General features: G+C 33.7%; 2 protein-coding genes across 2 annotated transcripts; one reads left to right on the plus strand and one right to left on the minus strand.

Annotated features, from left to right (window-relative positions):
- Window positions 1–821: 821 nt before the first annotated feature.
- LOC138307936 (para-nitrobenzyl esterase-like) lies at window positions 822–4,324 on the plus strand. Its single transcript, XM_069248864.1, has 4 exons — window positions 822–937; window positions 2,437–2,755; window positions 3,093–3,164; window positions 3,727–4,324. Exons 1-4 carry the CDS (start codon window positions 869–871, stop codon window positions 4,320–4,322), a joined length of 1,056 nt encoding a protein of 351 aa, XP_069104965.1. The 5' UTR covers window positions 822–868; the 3' UTR covers window positions 4,323–4,324.
- A 1,079-nt stretch (window positions 4,325–5,403) lies between these two features.
- On the minus strand, window positions 5,404–15,146 carry LOC138307870 (uncharacterized). Its single transcript, XM_069248790.1, has 14 exons — window positions 15,061–15,146; window positions 14,878–14,907; window positions 14,416–14,445; window positions 12,580–12,594; window positions 12,270–12,284; window positions 12,045–12,083; window positions 11,804–11,833; window positions 11,551–11,586; window positions 10,970–11,017; window positions 9,976–10,309; window positions 9,617–9,802; window positions 9,069–9,352; window positions 7,858–8,396; window positions 5,404–6,528 (listed from the first exon to the last, which is right to left on the minus strand). Exons 1-14 carry the CDS (start codon window positions 15,144–15,146, stop codon window positions 6,218–6,220), a joined length of 1,983 nt encoding a protein of 660 aa, XP_069104891.1. The 3' UTR covers window positions 5,404–6,217.
- Between the last annotated feature and the right edge of the window lie 9,222 nt (window positions 15,147–24,368).

Raw genomic sequence — 24,368 nt, forward strand, 5'->3', positions numbered from 1 at the left:
AATTAGAGTATAGTTCCAGATTATATATGACTTATACTGCAATAATGACACTGAAATTAAAGGGACTTGAACGTCATATTTAACAAATTCTTTCAAAACATATTAGTCGCATTCATGATAATTAATACTAAAATTTAATGGTTACCCGATTACTAGGCCTGTTTCTCAGCTGGAAAACTACGGTGTAAATAACAATTTAAAAATATGCTTATTTCTTTCTCTCTGTAATTTGCTGCACTTAAATAGATGTTTTAGATGTCAGTGTATCTATTCTGGTGTTTCAGATGTCAGTGTATTTATTCTGGTGTTTCAGATATCAGTGTATCTATTCTGGTGTTTCAGATATCAGTGTATCTATTCTGGTGTTTCAGATGTCAGTGTATCTATTCTGGTGTTTCAGATGTCAGTGTATCTATTCTGGTGTTTCAGATATCAGTGTATCTATTCTGGTGTTTCAGATATCAGTGTATCTATTCTGGTGTTTCAGATATCAGTATATCTATTCTGGTGTTTCAGATGTCAGTGTATCTATTCTGGTGTTTCAGATATCAGTGTATCTATTCTGTGTATCTATTCTGTTTCAGATGTCAGTATATCTATTCTGGTGTTTATGTGGCCTTCTCCTCCAAGGCGTCACGCAAGGCTTCCTATTTGGAGATGAAAATAGTGCTAGCTTACCGCGACCTGCCTTTGCTCAAATCCACGCCGGGATTTTCTGCAAATGAGAAACTTGCGCGTGACACTAATGTCGTTTACGTCAGTTTGAACTATCGTCTGCAGGCTTTCGGGTTCATGGCACTGGACATTTTAACTCATGGACATTTTAACTCAAAACTCTAAAACAAACACGTCCGGTAACTATGGTTTCATGGACCAGATCCGGGCTCTGAAATGGGTCAGAGACAATATTCGAAATTTTGGAGGAGATCCGAACAAGGTGAGATATGTTATTATGCATACAACAAAAGAAATTGCATATAGGGATTGGATTTCGTTTTTATGTTAACCATGCTTGTATGGAGCAATTCCTCTAAGAATATATTCTATGGGGCGCGTTAGCGCCCCATATTGAATATATTCTTAGAGGAATTGCTCCATACAAGCATGGTTAACATAAAAACGAAATCCAATCCCGATATTTACTCTCACACGACTTTTTATTTTATTTATGCAATAAAATCGTCATTTGAAAGTGACGTAATTATTCAATAAAAGTCTGTCAAAAGTGGGAGGAGCTTACTCAATTGAACAGCGAATGATGACGCTTCACGTAAGGTAGAATTATTCATCCGCGACGACAAAAAGTTCAATATTTTAGTGTAAAATAAACATGACAAACAAAGTAAATTTCAGAGATAATTTTATTTAATCAGATCAGAACTTTAAATAAATATTCAATTTTGCTGAAAGTTAATATATAGCGTAATAACATAAAGAATTTGTACACGGCCACATGTGTGAACTCGGTGACCGTTATTGTGCAGCGAGGCGAAGCTGACGCACGCTTACACACTTTAGTTTGCCGAAGTTGTTAAAACACCGATTTTCAAGTAGCTCAATGTGTTTGAGATGTCGTCTGACTTGACGATATTACATCCTTGGGAGCCATGTGATTATATAATCTACGCTTAGATCCATCGATAGATGAAACAAATTCACTTGTGTTCGATGGATACAATGTATTTGTGGTGACGCGGAACTGTCAACACGTGGATTATTAGCGGTGCATGTTTTATAATACACATGATTAAATATACTCAAAGAACAAAGACAAGAGGATATGTTTATAACTGACCTCTATCAGAGGGTCTCACACCCGTCCACCCCAAAGGCTCGATCGTAGGACGAACATAGGCACAGAGGTAATGTTTACATTTTACACCCATAATTTTTACAAAAATGAAAGCACGTCGCCCCTGTCGGGATATTTTACAGTTTTTTATACAATTGTTAATTTAAAATTTTTTGAATCATATATAAATATAAAACATGTATATATTGTTTACATTTTTCCAAAATTCTATGAAAAACAACAATATACACGTAATGTTGCGTCAAAATGTAAACAAAGCCATGTATTTCTTTAAAAAAAAAAGTAGTCCTTTTACGTTGCACAGAACATTTCCTTACGCAAGTTCAAAGTTCAATGTTACCATGCAGTTATGGTAAACAAAATCGGCTAGTATTGGCGTATAGTGACCAAGCCTAGCAAGTGTAAATATATTAATATGGTTTAACAAGTGAAACAGCAGATAAAATCAAAATGTAAACCTTCTGTTTATTCTGTACTACGGACTTATCTGCACTTGTGGGTATTTCGTTTATAAAATAATGGCGTGACAATGGACGCCTACCAGCAAGAAAGGTAACTCTGTACATAATACGCAAAGATGGTACATACAATGTATATATAGATTACGTTTCTGTTGTTTGAAGGTTACTTTATATGGACACAGTGCAGGTGGTACCAGTGTTATGGCTTTGACTGCATCTCCTCTGGCTAAAGGACTATTCCAAAAGGCACTGATGATAAGCGGGTCACCTCTACTATACAAAACTTTAGCCGAGGCCTCCGCAGACAATTTAGTGTTCCTTAAAAACACAAACTGTAGCACATTAACATGTCTACAACAGTTGTCGGCTGAGGAAGTGACGCAGGCTGTACCATGGAACGTGTTCCCGTTCTGGGGAATGACCGATCTGGTCGATATCCCTGTCAAAGGAAAACTTGACGGAGGATTGGCTATCATAGACGGTATTTCATTAAATATTTTCTGTTGAACTTCAGATGGTGCAACAGCGTGAATACCACTAGCACATGCTGAAACTTTTTTTCTAAGAAACTGAAATTGCATTTGATTTAATTTTGCAATTAATTTTCAATTAAATTATCTGGATATATGGCTTCCAGAGCATATTTTGAGTTATTTCCTTTGGTAATAATGTCACCAATTTCGTGCAAATGTCAACTATAAGTAACCTAATTAACCTAACCTGTAAAAAGAGAAATAGCATGTCCCATCTTCTAGTTTATCTGGTACCAGAAGTGTTTTTATTTTATGCTGCCATTGTTCTACCTCTCACCACTCCAGGTCTCGTCCTCAAGGAGTCTCCATTTGATTCATGGGTGAATGGACATAGTAATGACGTACCACTGATGATAGGTAAGTGTTTTAATATGTACCATATTTATATATAGAAGGTCATACAGATCAAAACCGGATAACGCAACTTCAATAATGACTGAATACTGATCAAAGGAACTGCATTTTGATTCAATCTGCAAATTCATTAGACTGGTTAAATTGGAATTTATTAAGAAAATATCAATAAAATAACATTTTTTCACAAAACATGCAAGAAAAAATATGTCGACGGATACTCTCTGCGTCATATATTCAACAAAAAGAAGGACAATCTGGTTGATTTGCAATATATACCGGTACATATAGACATTTAATATCACTGCATTTCAGGGTTGGTATGAAAACAGGAATGTCAAAATATGGAACTTTACTGTCTGTATATACAAATATATGTTATGTTTCAGCCGTAATAACGTATATGTATTCAGAGGACTGAGCCATAATAGAACAAAAAATCAAGACATCTTCGAGTTTGTTTTACATCGTGTAGCAAGAGATATAACCGTAATGCTATTGGTATATATCTTTTACATTTAACAACCGAGTATTGGTTTGCAAACTATCATTTTTTTTATTGTAGGAACTGCTGCTCAGGAAAGTGACTATTGGTTTTATCCAAAGGAATTTACAGATGAATCAATGTATACTGACTATGTTTTACGCAAACTTGGAACATTTGGAACCGACATTGCCAAGATGGCGTTAAAATTATATCCGACAGGCAAAAAATCCGTAAGAGAACAATTCACGTCCATGGTGTCCGACGCACGCGTAGGATGCGGAAATGACGTCATGGCGCTATGGGCCGCGGTTAACACCAACTCTTCTGTGTATCGCTATGTTACGACGTCACGACCTTCTGTGCCAGTCTGGCCTTGGGGATTCCAAACGAACGCGTCCTTATCTTTCACTGGTTGGGACATGTTCGCTTTTTTCGGACTTATGCCATATCCCATAGACTACCCCTCTTCTAGCGATGTAATGTTTACATCCAATATTCGTAGGGAGTTTTTGTCCTTCGTCGAAACCGGAAGTCCGTATTCCAAAGATTGGCTTCCTTATCCAGAAAATATAGCACTTATGTCAAGCCAGACCACAGCGGCAGCCGGTTACCACTCACAACAATGCAATTTCTGGATGCAGAATGGTTTCTTCAATTATTCATGGGTTAACTAAGATGTAAACAATAAACTTCATTTATCATTTGTTATATATATAGCGTGGTGTCTTCTTTTCTTCCTCTCTTACTCATACATATGGTGGTCCTTCAATTCCGACTTTTCATATTACAGAGTTAGCTCCCTTGCGGGTAGGTATCCATTGTGATGTCATTGTTTTGTTGGCGCAATTTATGACGCTGTTTTCTCCGAAAAGTATGACTTTACCCTTGCAAACGCATGACGTTACACTCAATACATATCCTTGAGGGCAGATAACTCTGTAATATGCAAATGCAGAATACATGTACAATTCCGTCTTTGCATATTACAGAGTTAGCTCCCTTGTGGGTTGTTATCGAATGTTACGTCATTATTTTGTGAGCGCAATTCACGTCGTTTTCTCAGAAAAGTATGACGTTATACTCGCGAATGACGTCATAATTAATACCTACCCGTAAGGGCAGTTAACTCAATCTAGACTGGCCACCAGACCCGAAGTTGTTGAAAAGACTTTCTCAACAAAGTTCTTCACTATTATTACTTCACGTGACAAAATACTGGATTCTGATTGGCTACACACATGGGTACTATTTGCAATAGGGCACTATTGAAGTGGCGCGAGATTGAGCTTGATTGTATTGAGACGTCACCATATCATGACGTCATTATAACGTTGCGCTTCGACCTAGACGTCAAGATAGCGGAGTGCGGAGATGGAAGCAAATATTACTTTTCTACAGAAGACAGCTCACTCATGTTCTATATTGCTCTACTGTAAATCTTCATGAAGCTGAATCCTGTTTTATAGAAACACAGATTTCTGCGACAATTTATATTGTGTACTTTTAATGTAACAACGTGGTGTGGAAAGAGACTAATTCACCTACCACGTGATACCCGATAACGTTTGTTCGGGACTTATTGATGATGGAATGACATCAAAAGATGATATCCCGCATATAACAATATAACATACATGTACTTATGCTGATAAAAAGACATTGCATTTGAATTTATAAAAAAATCATCAAATTACATTTTACTCATAGTCAACAATGTTTTTTAATTAGTAATGATGAATTGAAAGAATTAAGGACGATAGAATATCTTTTTCTGTTTTTTATTAATGCTGGACACGAGTTCCATACATGTGAGCTTTAAGATATGTAATGGTTACAGAGTATAGTACAATACAGTATAGTAAAGTAATAAGATTGCTGGCTTTCTTGGAAGTTTGGCATCATATCCGTGTATTTAGAATTACCACATTGAAAGTCCTATATATAATTTACTAATATCCATACAAATTATTAGATTAGTTATGTCGTTTCAATAACGCGTTTAATGTTAAATTCCAAGACATCCCTCAGATTTCAGAGGTAAGCTACGACATTTTTCTTTTCATTTAACAGTGAATTTAGAACAATGATGCAATCATTAAACGCAATTATGAATACAGAATCTAAAGAGATGAAAGATGCACTACAAATTCTATAATTGCTTTTTTTTATAATAACAAGATAAGGATGTCTTTGTCTTCCAAGATAAGGTACAACCAACGTACACAGTTCTTTTTTAAAGTTAATGGCCCACTACCTTTCAGGAACGGCTTTTGGCAAAAAGACGTCAATATTTCACTTCACCTTCTGAACAATTAAATCTAATTTTAATACCACAGGGTTGTTTATATACATTCGCCGTCGTTCGAATTACCGCGGGTTAGTTGATTATGACTGCGGCAGACGGCAAAACAGCGAAATGAATCTTCATTGCTAACATAGCTTATGCAAGAAATCTTTTTTGTGTTGAATTCTCATCTTAGGTCAACGATACGAGTGTTCTTATGTTGCTATCGTTTCAAAGAAACTTTCATATTTTCTTTTAGATTGGAATTGGGCCTAAAATTCATTTTCATTTGAAATCGCTTTTTCTCAATCCTCTTCCCTCTTTGAACACTGCTTTACATATCTCAGCAACACTATTATTATCACAATTTTCCAGAGCTTGCGTCAACTGTGCAAGGTTCTCTTCCGGTCCTTTCGTACTGGATTTCAACCATTTATCAAAAACTGAGAACTTGAATTCGTCAGGCTGATGAGCGTGAAAGAAACGAAGGTCACCGTACTTGACCATAGACAGACCTAGTCCTGTGGCTATACCCAGTAGGTCATTGATGTCAATGTGCTGTACCAAGGTAAACAGGCTTCGACTGTCGAAGAAATCTAAAATAATAACATACCATGTGATGTATATAAAGTGTATAATCATGAATTAGCAGCAAATTGCAATTATAAATATAAATGTGTATCCTAATGTAAAAAAAGTTAGGTAAGAGTCCTGATCAATGTGATTGTTTTTCTTTGAAGTTCTTCAAAAACGTTATTTTAAGCAGGGGTAACTGAATTCGAACAAATAAAAAATAACAGGAAGCGTTCGAGTGAAAATCCGCGTTGTGTGTCTGGAAAGGGTATCGCAACAATGAAACACGCATTATAAGTATTGCAACAAGGTACCTCTCCTACCAACGCAAACGATTATGCTGCTTTAATCTCAATCAAATCAAAACGACGAACATCCATCAAACAGAGAGACACGCACACGGCCTGACAGACGGAGACAAACACCAGCAAGGGACAACAAAAAGCAACACTTGTACAGTGTAGTAATTTGGATGGTGTATTATACATTTAAATACTAGACTTTTTGTTTATAAGCAAGATCGACCGACCATCGATAATCACCATTATTTTATGTAGCCTAAACGGTCATCTGAGTTCTGAAACATTTGTTAACTATTTTGGCCTTATGCCTGAAGTACAATATGTGCATATACACATCATTTTTTTTAATTATCCCATTATAATTCAGTCTCGGTTTTAACGAACACTTTGATTGGTTTACAACTTTACTTTAATAGTCATAAATGGAAAAAAAAGTCGTCGCCATAGACAACATAGCTCCTGATTGGCTGACATAACATTGTAATGAGATCCCAGAATGAATTTGGAATTTTGAAGAAATTGTGCAAAATACATAAATTATAAGGATTGACTGGATATGATTTTTATGTTATGGAGATGTTTTATAAGAAAAGCATTCATCGTTTTGTGCTATATCTCCACAACATAAATATCCAAACTAATCCTAATTGCAAGTCTGGGTAATTTTGTTCATTATATTCATTTCATATTGATAACTCCAAACACGTTAGACTCAAATACATGTACGGCAGGAATATAAGATATCATACTCAAACAGAAATATTCACTGTATAAAACTGATACACTTTTACAGTTTTAAAGGAACATATCCAATATACATGTATTGCATTGTTGTATATTTGTAGAGTAAACCCGATAGACCTCGAGGCGAAATTTTCTTTGAAAGGGCGATCTTATGATTCTTCAGTATATGAAGAGTATTTGATTCTATCAAATCTGAAAACCGTGAAAAAAATCCTTCATGAAAGGCTACCAACAGGAGAACCCCACCCACCCATAAAACTTAATTAAGGGAATCAATGGGGATGATAACTATAATAGTTTAGGTACCTTTAGGTCCATCATCCTCTGTTGAGGCCTGAGAAGAAAGTGGCAACACCACAACTGGATTGAAGTATGCAGTGTGCAAGTCGCATATTTTCTTTGCCCTTGACTGGAACGTGACGATTGCCAATTCATTGACATTTAGTTTAGTTTTTATTACTGGAAAGTGTACGAAGTTGTTAACTGCTTTTGGTTGATAAACAATAGACTGATTTTTTGCCACTCCTTTATACATTGTCAAACCTCCTGATGCTTCTAGCTTGACATATATTATGGTTTTCTTCTTGAAACATTTCCCTGGGGATCTGCTATGCGGAGGCTCTTTTAAACCATCTTGGTTCACTCTTTTCGCAGCAACATCTTCCACAGCGCGTTCCGGAACAACTTCCGCCCATAACCTCCACGAATCGTTCGTCGGTCCCTCTCCCAGAAACACCAAAATACAACAAGAACGGTTGTATCCATATACGGAGCAGACACAATCAGATTCAGAATGTGTCTTCTCCTTTTTATTGGGTTTCTTTCTTTTGGCGATTATGCTTTTACTTAAAAAGAGTAAAAAAATAGCATTAATTTTACACCGCATTTTTACATGTAAGTTAAGTGTAACAATCCTTTGTTAGATGCACAGACCAAAACACCCTAAATAGTCTAGGGTTGCTTTCCATTATTTATATGTAACGACAGTGAGAGTAAACACTTGGTATATTGAGGTTGATTTAACGACAGTGAGTAACGACCATATGAGTATCAAGGATCAGGGTGGATATAACGACAGTGATAGTAATCCCTAAAATATTGAGAATAGATCAAACAAGAACCGATAATAAATATTAATGCTACATCATGATTATAAATCAATGTTGTCACTAATTTACACAATATAACTTGTATTTCTTGTATTAAACTTGGTTAATTGTCTAAAACTTCAATAATTCCATAATTCGCAATTATGCTTTATAACTAGTGTAAAACTGTACTATGTAATTATGAAATATCAAACATTTACCTCAAAGTAAATGGCAATACTGCTTTTAAAATTATCAAGTTTTAAGTATCAATATATTTCACATTAAATACATGTATCACATTATATATATCGCTTTATCATAATTCATAGAATTTTACCATATGATAAACGTTAAAAATGCTGCAATTTGTACAAATTCCTCTCTGTTCAATATCATTTTACGTTATATAAATGTAAGTGATCTTACCCAGTGAAAAGAGATGTTTCAAGTTTTATTTTATTTCTTCCCACTTTCCTAATCTTGTTACCCTTTTGGTCAAGGCTGATGGTGCCATCCTTAAAGTGGACTGCCATCAGGTCACATGCTGCAATGTCGTCTGAGGCTATCATTTCCATCTGCAGTTCGACGCAAATATCCTTTTTAAATGGTTCGTCGTGTTCGATGTGAAGGATATCAGTAAATCCCACGATCGATAACTCTGCCTGTTGTCGTTTCATCTGCTGTATGGCTGAACGATCAGCGGATTCTAACTAAAATACATATATAGAGTTATATACACAGATAGAAGCTGCGAATTATTGGTTCATGTTGTAATAACTACCATTTCTGTATACGTGAAGATACGTACTATTCTGCGACCCTCAAACTTACCAAAATTTTAAACTAGCTGTACGTCATATTTTCATGTTACTAAACTATTTACCGTATTCATATTTGACAAAATGTAATATTGTCCCTACAATTATACTACTTATTCGTAATTCTTGACATCATGACTTAATGCCGTTCGTTACCGATACATGGACTTGCTGGTTTCCTTGCACTGCTCCTTTCGGGAACCGGATCAGAACATCCCTGTTAGAGGCAAAGCGGAATTCTGTTCCATTTGGACCAACATCTACATCGTACTCTTTTCCTCGGGAAGTTACACATATAAAGGCCTTAGTCGGAGTAAGAATGGTCGCTCCGACATCTCCGTCCTGATACGAAATTAGTTATACAAATTATAGTGAACATGAACTAATTCAAACATCGTATTCATTTCCGCTCAAAACGGTTTTACGATTTCCTATAGTGGATACATTTTACAAGTAATTGCTCGCATAACATAATTTTAAGCTCTGTGATATATATAATATATACAGTCACTTACTTTGAGGTCGCCATCAATTTTTTTCCATCCATCATCGTCCCTTAAGTGGTAATAATAGGACACGTACTTTCTTCGAATATCAAGAGTCGATATGACCTTGACCTTTCCATTCGTTTCCTTGACGACAGTTTCCTTATTGTCTTGTGTGTGTAGCTGTATGTACTCCTTAACTTCTGATTTGTCCAAGGAAAGTCTTGTTTTGTTCTTCAAAGGAGTCGTGTTTAAATAGAACACATCCGTCTCCAGCTGTTCGTTGGCCGATAACTCTAGATCTGATATGGTGTTTGGATCTACAGACTGACATGTAACCAGAAGGAGATCGTCAGTCTGGATACTGAAATAGAAAAAAATATGTGAAATGGGAGCGCTACCAGACAAAATTCTTACGTTCTATCAATTATATAAAAAGGAAATCAATTGCATCTATTGTCACTTCAACGGGTACACAAGTCCTCTTATTACATGGTGCTAATATACGCCATAATTATGTTGTAATATTCAATACAGAGTTCCTTAAGTGTGGAAAGCATTAATTTCCACCCCGTAGAGAGAGTAGGCGGTGACCCCTTTGTTCCAAATATAAGAGATTAAATCAATAACACATTTAAACTCCATGGTCAACAGAACCAATACCAGTATGTGGGAGTAGAGTTGAAACATAATGTCCAGACTTCTTATTTTTGCGCACACTTGAACTAGAAAAGCAGTGCTAGGTTTTGGTTATATGAGTCAAAAAGTTAATGGCTCGCTCAATACAACCATGCAAACCTAATGCATTTACGTAGCACCCTTGTAAAACGCTATTTATACAATTTTACTATTTTACATATATTATTCGAATACCCAATCCCCGATCACGAATCCGCTGTTATCTTATTATGAAAACAATATGCAAAATCTTTCCTTTCACACCTCAATTTCAACTACATCTTGAGTGTTATGTGTTCAACATTCGCTCGGTATTATAATGTAACTCAGGTAAAAGTATACTTACGGAGGCGCTGTTTCAACACCAGACAAGAGATCCAGTCGTACCTGTAAACTAATGATAAATGCACAACATCATCAGGTGTGAAACGAGCAGGAATATGACAATACTATTACAACCAAACCAACAGTTTCATGTCCTTTGTATAATTCAAATTTGCTTGTAACGAGCATTTTCATTGGCTTAAAACTTTATTTTTATAATGCCATAAAGGCAAAAAATGGCCATTTTTAACATCGCTTTTAATTGTCTGAGATGACATCGTAATGATTTCGCAGATAAAAGACTCCCAAAATGACTTTTGCATACTATCTTTAGTAAATTGAACTACAGTTCTATATGGATTAATTTGATAGCTTTTTATGTTATGGAGATATAACACAAGTATCTGAGTGTACTCTCAACATAAACCGCTTAGTGTTATACAATGTATCTGCATTACATAATAAAAAAAATTCAAGTTAATCCTTATATAAACCGTAAATATGTGTCTATAACCAGTGATTGTCAATAAAGGGAAATAACTCGTAAACATTCAGATTTCAAACATCTCCTCTAGACTGTACCGACTACGCAATTTAACATACCCATCCATTCGTTCCAAAACACTCGGCTCTGTTTTTCTGTAGCAAAAAAAAAGAGGTTACCAGTGTTAGAATCAGATATGACGTAAGAATTAAATGAAATACAAAAATACGCCACCCCGCATAGCAGTATAAATAAGCTGAATTTATTACTTTGGAATTTCTTATTCTTATTTGATTTCTAGTTCCAATAGGTTTATATAAATATCGGGTATATATTTCTCGTAAAAATTATTCAATACAAAAATTATCTCACTCATCACATCTTTGGCGGAAAGCTTGTAATCTGAAATGTAAAAATACGAAAATATATGCATTCTGTTACAATGATATACAATACAAGTCAAAAGTTATGAAGTTAAAAACTGAAACTGAACCAATGCATGTAACAACACGGAAAGAGGTTAAACATTCGCGCAATTAAAGTGATACATATGTGGAGTTAAATTTTACAACCAATTGAAAATTGAACTTTAGATAATATGTGGTATACGTACTGGGCAGCAACAGCGGAAATGTCGTCTTGGATAAAAAATCTGGGAAATAAAAAGAGAAAAATCAGAATACCATACTATAACATAGAATATTTCTCGACGAAACTTCAATAATATTTGAGATTTATTAGCATTTTATTAAAACACAGTGTTATACGTTATCGACTTATTACTATTAACGAAAACAAGAGAACAAATGAAAAACAAATCTAAACCTAACTTACTTACCTAGACAATGTTCGCCTGTAAACGTATTAATAATAGAATTAGGATCAAATGTAATACATTTACCCGATACATACTTGGTAGGTTTGACAGAACATAATTCAAGATTAAATGCACATTTCTATTTCCTTTTAATCATAGAACAATTGTTATCATTTTGAATGTATACTGTTTTGTGATGTAATCTTTGGTTTTAGAATTTGTATTTGATATAGTTTGCTAAAAGCAATGACATTTAATCAAAACTTCAATTAAATGTTGAAAAGACTTATACAATATGTAACCTTTTACATACGTTATATTGTATACTTACTTATGTTGTTCATACCTGGAAGATAAAAAAAAAGAAATTGCATTTGATTCCTGCCACTTGTATCATTATGGTAAAAAGCGTAATACGATTTATATATAATGGTAGTCTTTACCTGTATTTATAATATATCGAATGCCATAATTTACTATGAAGTACTAGGCAGCACTAGGTTGAACAAATATGAACAAACATCTGATGAGACATCATGTGCTGATTGGATTGTAAACTACGTCGAAATGTGCTGGATTTTTATCTCGCAGGAGACGAAATATAGCTAGTTTGGATTTTGCTGTTTTAAAATGTTTTTCCTAATAATACAGGTTCTATTTTCCAAAACCGTAAACTACTTTAGTAGAACTACATACGCCTTACTGGCGACATGCAATATGTATTTGTACGCATAACTACAACAGATCAAAGTATCAACGAGAAGATAATGTCCTTCAGATGCCCCTTCAAAGAACGCATGTACTCGCCTCGCACCTGTGTAGTGTGCATTGTAAAAATGTTTGTTTACTTATACAGAGACCTATTCAATAAATTGTTGTTTTTTTCACTAGGAACCCGCTTACTGTTTTCACATGACAATTTTCTTTATTATAATTTATACAATTACAGTATATAGTGTATACAAAGATTTTAAGTTGCAGAGTAATTTTATAATACCTCTATAAAATGTCGTCAATGTCTTTAAATTGTCAAAAACATCTGAGGTCAAAGGTTTTACAAAGCAATCTTTATCTGTGTTTTACCCAATACAACAACGCAAATGAAAGGAGTCCATTAACAACAATCCGAAACCCCCAACCCGACCCCGTCATTATCACAGATGTGATTATCGACTAATAACTGACATAGGTTTAACAACTCTAGAGCAATCGGTAATATTTTTGGAAATAAATAATATTTTTTTACAGTTAAGATACTGCAACATATAATGGGACTTTAAAGTGTGAAATCAAATAATTATATTTACATGAAAAATAATAGGATTTATTACATAATTTGTTTATACCAATCTATATATGAAGAAATATAATATTTTCAACTATTACACCGACCGTTCAATAAAACCTTGTTATATTGCACAGTTCGAAGTTATATTGCACGCTTCTATGGAAACGTTATATTGCACGGTTCGAGATGTTATATTGCATGGCTTTAGGAACACCTCGTTGTTGTTGTCTAGTTTTGTAGAAAACTTCCGAGGAATTGCGAGTAAGAGTGAGTTACGTTATTATGACGTCACAAAGGTTCACGCTCAATTTCGCGCTGGATTTATAGCACGTCATGTAGACGTTTACTGTAGGCCTACCGAGCAAAGGACGGACACGATGAATGTATTAGATCTAAAGGCTGCAAGCGGGTCTTATAATGTGAAAACAGACAATAAGACATCCAAACCGGAGTTACAACGTGACGTACGTGGGCTATACGTCAATCTTCAATAGGATATTAAGTTTTTGTCCGTACGGTACTGTGTTGATGATTTTGTTAAGTGATTGTCGTATTCGTTTTATAAAAAAAGTATTTAACTGAAAAACTGGTGATTATGTAATAAAACAAATATTCCATGGTTACTGTGCTCTAGTTCATAATATTTACCCCTCGGTGATGGTAATCAACAAATGTTATATTGCACTCGGCCTTTGGCCTCGTGCAATTTAACATTTATTGATTACCATCACCTCGGGTTAAATATTATGAACTAGAGCATAGTAACCCATGAAATATTTGTATAATATACACCGTATATATTAGACAGGGCCAATATGAAGTTAAACAATATACGAAATGATAGAGAGTATACATAAAGATTATCAACATGATACTTACATACTTATTGCAGACTCAATGAAGTCCAATCTACAATTCAAGGTTAAAATATTAAAAGGACTAAATCAGCTAAAACAGGACATATACATTTAATTTTGATAAATATTTTGTCACTATTTCTGAGAAATATTACATTATTGCTTTGAAATGAACATTTTAAGGAAATTCATAATAAATCTATCTGTATATATTGTCTTTGTTTGATGCCTTGTAATATTTTAACATTTGACAAATAAGATGTTTGCAATAACAGCTATATCTTTGGAAATAGCGATAATATCATCCTTGCGAAAGTAACTTCAAGTGTCGGTTTGAGTGTATCAATAAAATAATAATAAAAATATTATATAAATATTATGGTCGAGACCCATAATTGTACGAATAATATAAAGATATCTATTATATTTGAAACTCATTTTGCCACAATGCAATTAGGTATAGATAAATGGCATGAATACTCACTCATCGGACTCCTCATTGTCGTCCTCGTCGCTGAGATACAACATATAAATAATTCATGGTTTTATTATATTGATTTTAAAAAAATTGACTATCAGCTTAACCAAAAATGCCAATACATGATTTGAACCAATCGTGTTATAGTAATCGACAGATATACTTATTTTGATAAACTAAATAACGTACCTCTGAGGAAATGCTGTCGCCATTGGTACCTGGAAACTTCCTGGAGGTTGCAAGTTCTCAGTTTTGTTGAGGCCTCGTTTCACCATAGATCAATCTAGAAGGTTTGATTTTTTCCAATAAAAAATATCAATATTAGAAGCAAATTGCCAAACGCAAATTTCGTCGAATGTAGACTTCTATTTTTTTCATAGGATATTTTTAAAAAAAGTGACCACATCATTACATTTTGTTTACTTCCATTATATTTACTTCAATCATCATTGCGACATCATTTTAGCTGTATCGAGCTATTTAAGTTGTAAATCGTTTCTACGTATAGCTTCATTGTAATTGAAATAATAAGGATCGGTGTGGAAAATGATAGACATTTGCCACTTTATTTTATACGCTATAGAGTAATTTGAGTGCTTTCATATTTCTTATTAAATATTGAAACATAACGTATATTAAATGGTATCAAATTTAAGTATAAGTAACCCCGTCATTTTACCTATGTTCACCAGAAACCGGTTGATATTTGGACAATCAAACGAGTTTACCCCTTAATTTACTTTGAAATATTGTTTTGAATTTGAAGATTTTGCAATGTAAATTACAACAATCTTTTTCTATTTAGTGTTGTATAAAAGCCAAGACTTTGGTTATAGAACAAAATAACTAACTAAGATTTAGCTGTTTTAATAATTCACCACACTGTGGTCAATTTAAAATTAGGTAGGTTTTGACTTAGGTTAACGTCTACCAGTCAACCTCGATAGTTGTGTAGTGAACAGGTATCTACATAGAGGTAAATCGATATTAGATTTAAAACTGACTTTGACACTAGAAGAGCGGGGAAATTAGCTGAGAATATTGTACATAAGATAAATGTGATGGGGTGAAATATCAGGGACAATAAAGCGATCAATCGATATCTACCACAGAGCTGGTTAGTATGTGTTTGTTATACGTTACACCGATTTAGGAAAAAAAATCGACAAAAAACGTAATCGTATAAAAGGACAAGGGTGAGAAGTGCGCCCTGACGTAAAGTATATCCCATTTAATACATGCATTTCTACTATGGTTAATTAGGTATTTTTTCTTATAAAATTCTATATAATTTGTACAAAATGTCATTCAATCAATAGCATCCACATTTTAACGAAACAAAATTGTAGGATTGTATACTGAAAATTCAATATTAATTTAGAGTAAAATGCTTGTGTATTGTGAAAGGCGGTGTTTTAGAAAGTAGGAAAATGTACATGTAAATAATTGTGAACAAATCGTGTACTTTTTATGAATCATCCAATAATTATAAAGAAAGTTTCTATCGATAGTTACATCTTTGTATTAAATGTTTATTTCCCAATATTGACATTCCACAAGTTTATCTTCAGTAGCAAAAACTTTAGAGTTTCACCGTACAATGCAATATCAAAAACATACCTAACCCCATAACAACATCACTATTTTACGAATTCCTTTATCAGTTAATCAATTTTAGTGTTAGCTTTTCCACGCGGTTTGCCCTATTAAAGATAACCAAACCGTCACTACGCATTATTAAATGTACGTGTAAAACTTCGTGTATATTAGAGTGTTTTATTAGCTCGTATTGGACATATGTTGGGATATAGCTGACAACACATTCATCTATTACTTCAATGAAATATTGGCAGGTTAGTGCAATGTTTTATTTTCAATTTGACATTGTTATTTCCAATATCGGGGCATGTGTATCTGAGACAAGACATGTTTAGAATGACACACGTGTGTCAAGTGTCCCGTGCTTTATATAGGGGGTTGGCCAGTGAAGGTTACTAAGCAGAGCAAAAGAAAAATGGCTGCCACTTCCTTAGATACCACACTGTCATAACTAGGGGATCTCTCAGAAACAATTTTTGAAAAAAATATTTCGTTAATATTTTTTTTTTAATTTCAAATGCATGTTTTTAACTTGCATTGTCAGCTTTAAGATAACCAAACCGACACTACGCAAAGTTAACTGAAATGTACTATCGATAATTTTAAACGTTTTTTGACATATGCCTTGAAAGATATATTTACCATAATTTTGCAAATATTACTATGAATGTCATTGATAAAAGACTAAATATCAGTGATATGGTGCAATTATTTATCCTTTAAATTATACATTTAAACCGCCACTTACCTTTCTGACACCACAGCCACATCTGTCGGAGACCTGTAGATGTGCTAGGTTTACTTCCTGGTCTCGCCGCGGAAAATCATAATCTATAACTGAATACGGGTTACTCAACATCGATTGAAACATAATCAATTGCTTAAAAAGAGTAATTGAGTCATGCAGAATCATTGACCGTAAATAAAATAATATGTGTTATTCTGTTTTTTCTTTTGTGTGTTGACATCGCAGCGCAGATTAAAGTACACAAACTTGCAATGGTCCTCCATTCACTATTATTCCAAATATAGCACATACACCTTGTGTCTAGTAAAAGCGTTAAACCAGATGGAAATGCATTTATTGACAATAATTAAAACAGATAGAAGCCTGGTGTTGTTAAGGTAGATATGACCGATTTACCTATTATGTTGCTATGTGTATGCAAATAATTATATTTTGCAATATTTCGTTTTCTTATTTTAGGTGATATAACCTGTGGACTGCTAGGTGTATAGGTTCATGAATGAGCGCACGTGTGTCGATTCACGCACTTTATATAGGAGTCGGTGAGTCGTCGGAATGTAAAACAAAAATGGCTGTCCTCAACCGGGGAATGTCTCATAAAGAGAGCAACCAACTAAATGATTTTACATAGACCACAGTGTTAAACTTTGTTAAAGTTTTGTACTGTATTATTAAAACAAAGAAATATTAGTTAGGTATTGTGTTCTATAATTAAAGTCTAGGTTCTCATATAACACTAGATAGAAAAAAAAGTTTGGGTCCTTCTGCTCAAACTCCAACCAGGGTAGCTTTATTGAAATCAGGCGCATTTTGCACTAAAATGTCCGGAAATTCTAATATTTTTTACCTATTCATTATCAAAATTGATATTTTGAACCTAAATCTCAATATGAATTTCCAAATTGATATTATGGTTATCTAGGAATAATTACCTGTCAGAAAACATTTTTACTTTTGAAATTCATAATTAGCCAGCCAATCAGCGGCCGGGTTAAAATTCTATCCTGGGCTCAATCTTGTATACACAGGGGCCATTTCGAAGGTCTTTTTTATTTAGTTGGTTGATCCCTATAGGATTCTTGAAAAAACGAGTATACTTATTTAAAATTAATAATTTTGATAATTTTAACTTGCATTGTAAGCTTTAATCGAACAATATCAATTTTTGATTAATCAAAAGTGACCATTGTTTGTGTGTGTAGTCATTTCGTCCCAATTGTAAAACGAATATCAAAAGTAAATTTAGTGTATACGTATGCTGGGATTAAATGATATATTCAGATAGCGAGTACTCAGTTGATCTGAAGTTCGGCGAGTTATTATTAAAGTAATGTGTTGACAAATACCTCGTAAAACTCAACCTGCCTATTGATTAATGTGTGGGGCGTGGTGTCAAAGTGTATTCCAATTGTTCTTGGGTGGAATAGATCACGTGCAATTGTGTCAGCGACCTCATTTATACCAAATACAAAGTACTTTAGTTCAAACGTTACAAACGAACTCATATCGTTTTAATGAACAGATACATTCACATATTCACAATGGACCCTTTCGCGAAGTCATTATGTTTTGCTTTGCAAAAGATATATGCCTTTACATACATTTATATCATAAGTTACGTTTAGAGAAAAAAAGAAATTGATTGCTAACGAAGTAGCGTAGTTTATTCAATGTGACACGACAACGGCCAAACAAGGTACAAGTATATGGTAAAAATATTTGTTGATTATATTGTATGAACAATGTATAATAAAATATGTTTAAACTAACACTCTTTTAACAAGTTATTTCTACTTTAGTTCCATATGTACAAAAAATGTTTCTAAATGCAAGAATGGATATTTTATCTAAAAATTATAGCGAAATCGCAATCCAAAAGATACTCGCAAAACATCGTAAATTACAACATGTTTATAATTGTAGATATCACTTCAAATCATTACATTGACAAACAACTTTCATTTAATTCAATCTATTTAAATATAGCTACGTTTGTAGATTCGCAATGCAGACAATAACTTTTCGCTAGGTCGTAAGAAGACCAAGAAGCAGTACTCTGATTTTGCATTACATTTATGTTATTTAGGATATAGTCTCTCGTGATATTTTGTGACATATATTGAATCGGGCATGATAAAACCTCACACGACACGCCTTCATTATAAAGTGTTTTACAAAGCAAAACGATACCTAGCCTGCAGTAATGTCAATGTACAAGGCATATTCTTTGAATTAATGTGATGAATTTTATCTATAAAATGGTGTTGATAGTCAATAATTCAATCCTCAATTGTCATTGGTTTAAACTTTATGATATGCTTTCATCCCATAATGTCAAAAAAAACTTGTTCATTGTAAAACCGTTTCTTACTGGCTGATCCAATGGTGCAATGATTTCATAGAAAAAAAGAGTCACTCAAAAACCTTTTGTGTTATATCTCTATAACGAAAAATGTCTTATCAAGTTAATCCTAAATGATTGGAAAGCAATGACATATTCTTTGTATTTATCGATGTTGTCCGTATGGTGGTATGGTATGTGTACAATGTCAAATGAAATCTGAGAGCCAAACCTTTCGGCCTCCTTTCGGTCGAAATAACTTCTTTGAATAACTTCTCTCGATAATGATTTTAGACAATACGTGTGGATGTGTTTTGAGATTTGGGAACATCACCTTTCGTTACCTACCCTGGTACATAATAAGGTATACAAAGTTTGAAGTTACCAAAATCGATTGGTTTGGTATATACCGAAGCACATGCACGAGAGACACTCCCAAATAACATTTCTATAAGTTGTTGTTGACTTCACATGAGGACTGTTTTACAGTTGCTGCAATTCCTGCTAGAACATGAAAGTCGGACGCGTTGAATATGTACGTGTCATTAAACGCGATGCTTTATAACTCGTAGATAGAAAAAAAAGTTTGGGTCCTTCTGCTCAAACTCCAACCAGGGTAGCTTTATTGAAATCAGGCGCATTTTGCACTAAAATGTCCGGAAATTCTAATGTTTTTACCTATTCATTATCAAAATTGATATTTTGAACCTAAATCTCAATATGAATTTCCAAATTGATATTATGGTTATCTAGGAATAATTACCTGTCAGAAAACATTTTTACTTTTGAAATTCATAATTAGCCAGCCAATCAGCGGCCGGGTTAAAATTCTATCCTGGGCTCAATCTTGTATACACAGGGGCCATTTCGAAGGTCTTTTTTATTTAGTTGGTTGATCCCTATAGGATTCTTGAAAAAACGAGTATACTTATTTAAAATAAATCATTTTGATAATTTTAACTTGCATTGTAAGCTTTAATCGAACAATATCAAATTTTAATTAATCAGAAGTGACCATGGTTTGTGTGTGTAGTCATTTCGTCCCAATTGTAAAACGAATATCAAAAGTAAATTTAGTGTATACGTATGCTGGGATTAAATGATATATTCAGATAGCGAGTACTCAGTTGATCTGAAGTTCGGCGAGTTATTATTAAAGTAATGTGTTGACAAATACCTCGTAAAACTCAACCTGCCTATTGGTTAATGTGTGGGGCGTGGTGTCAAAGTGTATTCCAATTGTTCTTGGGTGGAATAGATCACGTGCAATTGTGTCAACGACCTCATTTATACCAAATACAAAGTACCTTAGTTCAAACGTTACAAACGAACACATATCGTTTTAATGAACAGATATATTCACATAATCACAATTGACCCTTTCGCGAAGTCAATATGTTCTGCTTTGCAAAAGATATATGCCTTTACATACATTTATATCATAAGTTACGTTTAGAGAAAAGAGAAATTGATTGCTAATGAAGTAGCGTAGTTTATTCAATGGATCCTCTCCTCTTAAACCTATCGCAAATATGCATTTGACATACAAACATATCAAATCAAATTGATTACATTTCAAATTAAAGTGCATAGCTTCAATACTAAGTAATATACACCGGAACATTAGCCTGTCTGCTCATACCTGTACAGTACACAGACTGTTGTAACCAATGACCTGTATTAATGTCAGTTATTGTCTAGAGGTTCTATTTGATCAATAGGTGGTCTTAAAATCCATTAACTCACTTGGTTAAATACGTAATCAATACTATTACAAATAATTCCTTTGTCTAATAAAGACCTACTTGTAAACCGATGATAATTGATCTACTACTAAAAGAAATGCAGTTTTGTGTTGCAAACTTTAAACGTTAAATTTTTACACGTTATGTTTGAGAAGTAGGTGTATATAAAAAATGAAACAAAATGATAGTACATTAAATTATAGACGCGCGGCTCCGAATGTAGAGCTGCACCAATCATTACCATTATATCATAGTGACAAACTAAGTACATTGAAAGTAAGCCTCTATTCGTAAAGATATTATCAATAGATTCATATATATATATATATATATATATGTATATATAATTATTAAGTGTAGAATATCCTTGTGATGAAATTTAAATAGAAAAAAACAAAACTAAAACAAATCTTCGATCGATCGAATATATATATTCTTTTGATTTTTTCTATAAAGTTTTATAATTTCTGTAAAAATTGAAATCAATAATATAGTTAAGACATTTAAAAATAATATGTAATACAAATAATTATAGGTTATATATACCTCGGTGGTTCCAGTCTTCATATTAACCTTTCGTCGGTGTTAGTAATATTATGGGTAATTTTCTTCCTGGTTTTAAGTTTCAGACTAAGTTACACGGACTACTAAGCAGTAGATAATTAGCATTGTGTAATTCAATGTTATATGCTTGACCTAATGAACATATCCGCTGGATTGACTAGTGCAGTTCAACAAAAAGAATACCTTACACGTAGGAAAGATATTTCATGTTCTGGTAGCGTTTTTTAATTAACCCAATTTTTCAATACGATTATTGATATATAAATTAGTACAATATGATAAAATTTCTTTTGTTTATGCATTGAATATGAATATTTATAATTCTTAGTCATTCAAATCAAACTGAAAATTTGCATTCGTATTAATCATATTGTGGTACTCTTGCGCCAGTGTGTAGATGCATAAAAATAATTATCAATAGATTTGAATTTAAATCAGCAGATATTGTCATTGAAGAGATATTATGTAAATCCGCTAGACTGGTCAAAGTAATTGAATAGCTTCCTTATCACATATGCATATAACAAGCGTCGGTACTTCTGTTATAAAACTAGTCTCGTCTATTATCAAGTGAACATAATATACGTATTACTTCTTAAGACATAAATGTGTATGATATTTTGAAGCATTATATGTCCATAGTTACCACTGTTCATTTATCAGCGATAAGTGAGACGTACGATCAACCATTTCAGTATTATAAGGTAGGTTTAATAATTTTAAAAATCTAGTAACATTTTTTTTGTTATCTATTTGGTTAATCTCATTTGAAGAAAAGTACGGAAAAAGGTAAAAACCGGAAATATATCTATCAAAAATCACAAAGAGTTTCTATGAAAAAGGATCAAATTAAAAAGAAAAACACTAATGAAAAAAAATGCACCAGGGAAAATATCATGAAATATATGTTCATATCTTCTATAGTTCTATAGTTTTTATTTCATCATAAAAGAGTCCGTTTTGAAATGATTGTATCATTGGGATATCTGACTAACCGATATAAAAAGTGTTAAATTGAAATGTGAGGATGGAGGTTTAACTTACCTTGACAATGACAACATAATTAATTATTGGTCAAAATCTATTTTTAAGCTAGACATCAGAGTAGAATTTTGTATATTAGCAGCACTGCTTTAGTGTTGGTTTAAAGGGGCCAGAGAAGCAAACCAAAATAGATTTCTGGAAATCCACTTTTCATAAAGAGGTGAATGTTTCGGAGGCTGTTGCTTGGATATCAATAGTGCATCAGTTTCAAATGTGGAGGTGTCTAATACATTTGCATGTAAAGAATTCTGAAAAAGTCTGTTTCTGACAGGCGATACATATTTATAATGACGATAGGAATGTTGAAGACGTCGTCGTCATCGCCGCCGCCATCGAACTGGTCCAACTTAACGGTTACTACATTCATTAATAAATACATATGAAACGCCAAACACAGAAACTAGTTTGATAAAAATTCTTTGGAGATGAAACCACGATCCGCGGGGGATATTCCCCCACATGGTAGCACACACGTGGGTTTATGTAGTAAAAGCGTAGTAAAACAAGTCATGTGTTTATACCTCATTCATGCCATTAGCCGAAATGTGAAGTTATATTATGGGTAACTAGTGATCATGTGGTTGCGTGTTCACTTCCAAATATGACAAGGTTAAATGTCAGGGACGATAAAGCTAATCGATGTCCACCACGGAGCTGGTTAGTATGTGTTGATTAGACGTTAACGCCCTGACGTAAAGTTTATCACATTTAATACATGATATCAAAACATTTCTGGTATGTTTTGTACATAAATGGTTGCAACCGTTCGAAAGTTGAATTGTATTTATTATGTATAATTAATATATTTATGTAAGATGTACCCGCCATAGTACATTTGTATATGGACAATATGTATAATATGAAGAATTAATTATTTTTACCTTGACAGGGAGGCGGCATAAGAGGAGTGAATAAAAGAATACAGCTATTTGTTTTATCTTCCGTTGAGTGACCACTTATGTGTCACTTATGCATCATGCACGGTGTTCGGCGCGTGGTCAGTAGCTTTTTCGTATATCATTGGTCAGCTGTGGTTTCAACGGCAGATTATTTGACCAATGAAATCCGACCCAATGGGGTACCGCGCGTGAGCTGCGAGGGCTTCGTCCCCTCCCAGTCTGCAGGTAACTTTTGGAGAGCCATTGTACATTACTTATTACTTGTTTACATGTAATAACCAATCCTTATGACTCCCATCCCATTTATACTAGTTTGGATACATGTAAAGATATATATTTAAGAAGTGTTTTCTTAATGTATGTACTGCATTGTTTTTGTCTTTATGTTTGACAACCTTTATGGGTACACTATCGTCAGAAGTTATTCCAGAGTTTTTATTTTGTTTGAATTTTTATCTCTGGTTTCAAAGATGGCAAGATTGCAAGATTTGTACCCCATCTTTGCTGCATCTCGTTTACAATGCTGAAATGTAAAGCAAATATAATTGTATGACAAC

This window comes from Argopecten irradians, chromosome 14 (genome assembly GCF_041381155.1).
Source record: "Argopecten irradians isolate NY chromosome 14, Ai_NY, whole genome shotgun sequence".
NCBI lineage: Eukaryota > Metazoa > Mollusca > Bivalvia > Pectinida > Pectinidae > Argopecten > Argopecten irradians.

Coding starts and splice junctions, on each gene's coding strand:
- LOC138307870 (XM_069248790.1), bottom strand. CDS start 15,146: ATGGTGAAACGAGGCCTCAACAAAACTGAGAACTTGCAACCTCCAGGA. Junction 11,834..12,044: donor ATTTCCGCTGTTGCTGCCCA/GTACGTATACCA, acceptor TTTACATTTCAG/ATTACAAGCTTTCCGCCAAA. Junction 8,397..9,068: donor GAAACATCTCTTTTCACTGG/GTAAGATCACTT, acceptor ACTCTTTTTAAG/TAAAAGCATAATCGCCAAAA.
- LOC138307936 (XM_069248864.1), top strand. CDS start 869: ATGGACCAGATCCGGGCTCTGAAATGGGTCAGAGACAATATTCGAAAT. Junction 938..2,436: donor TTGGAGGAGATCCGAACAAG/GTGAGATATGTT, acceptor TGTTGTTTGAAG/GTTACTTTATATGGACACAG. Junction 3,165..3,726: donor TGACGTACCACTGATGATAG/GTAAGTGTTTTA, acceptor TTTTTATTGTAG/GAACTGCTGCTCAGGAAAGT.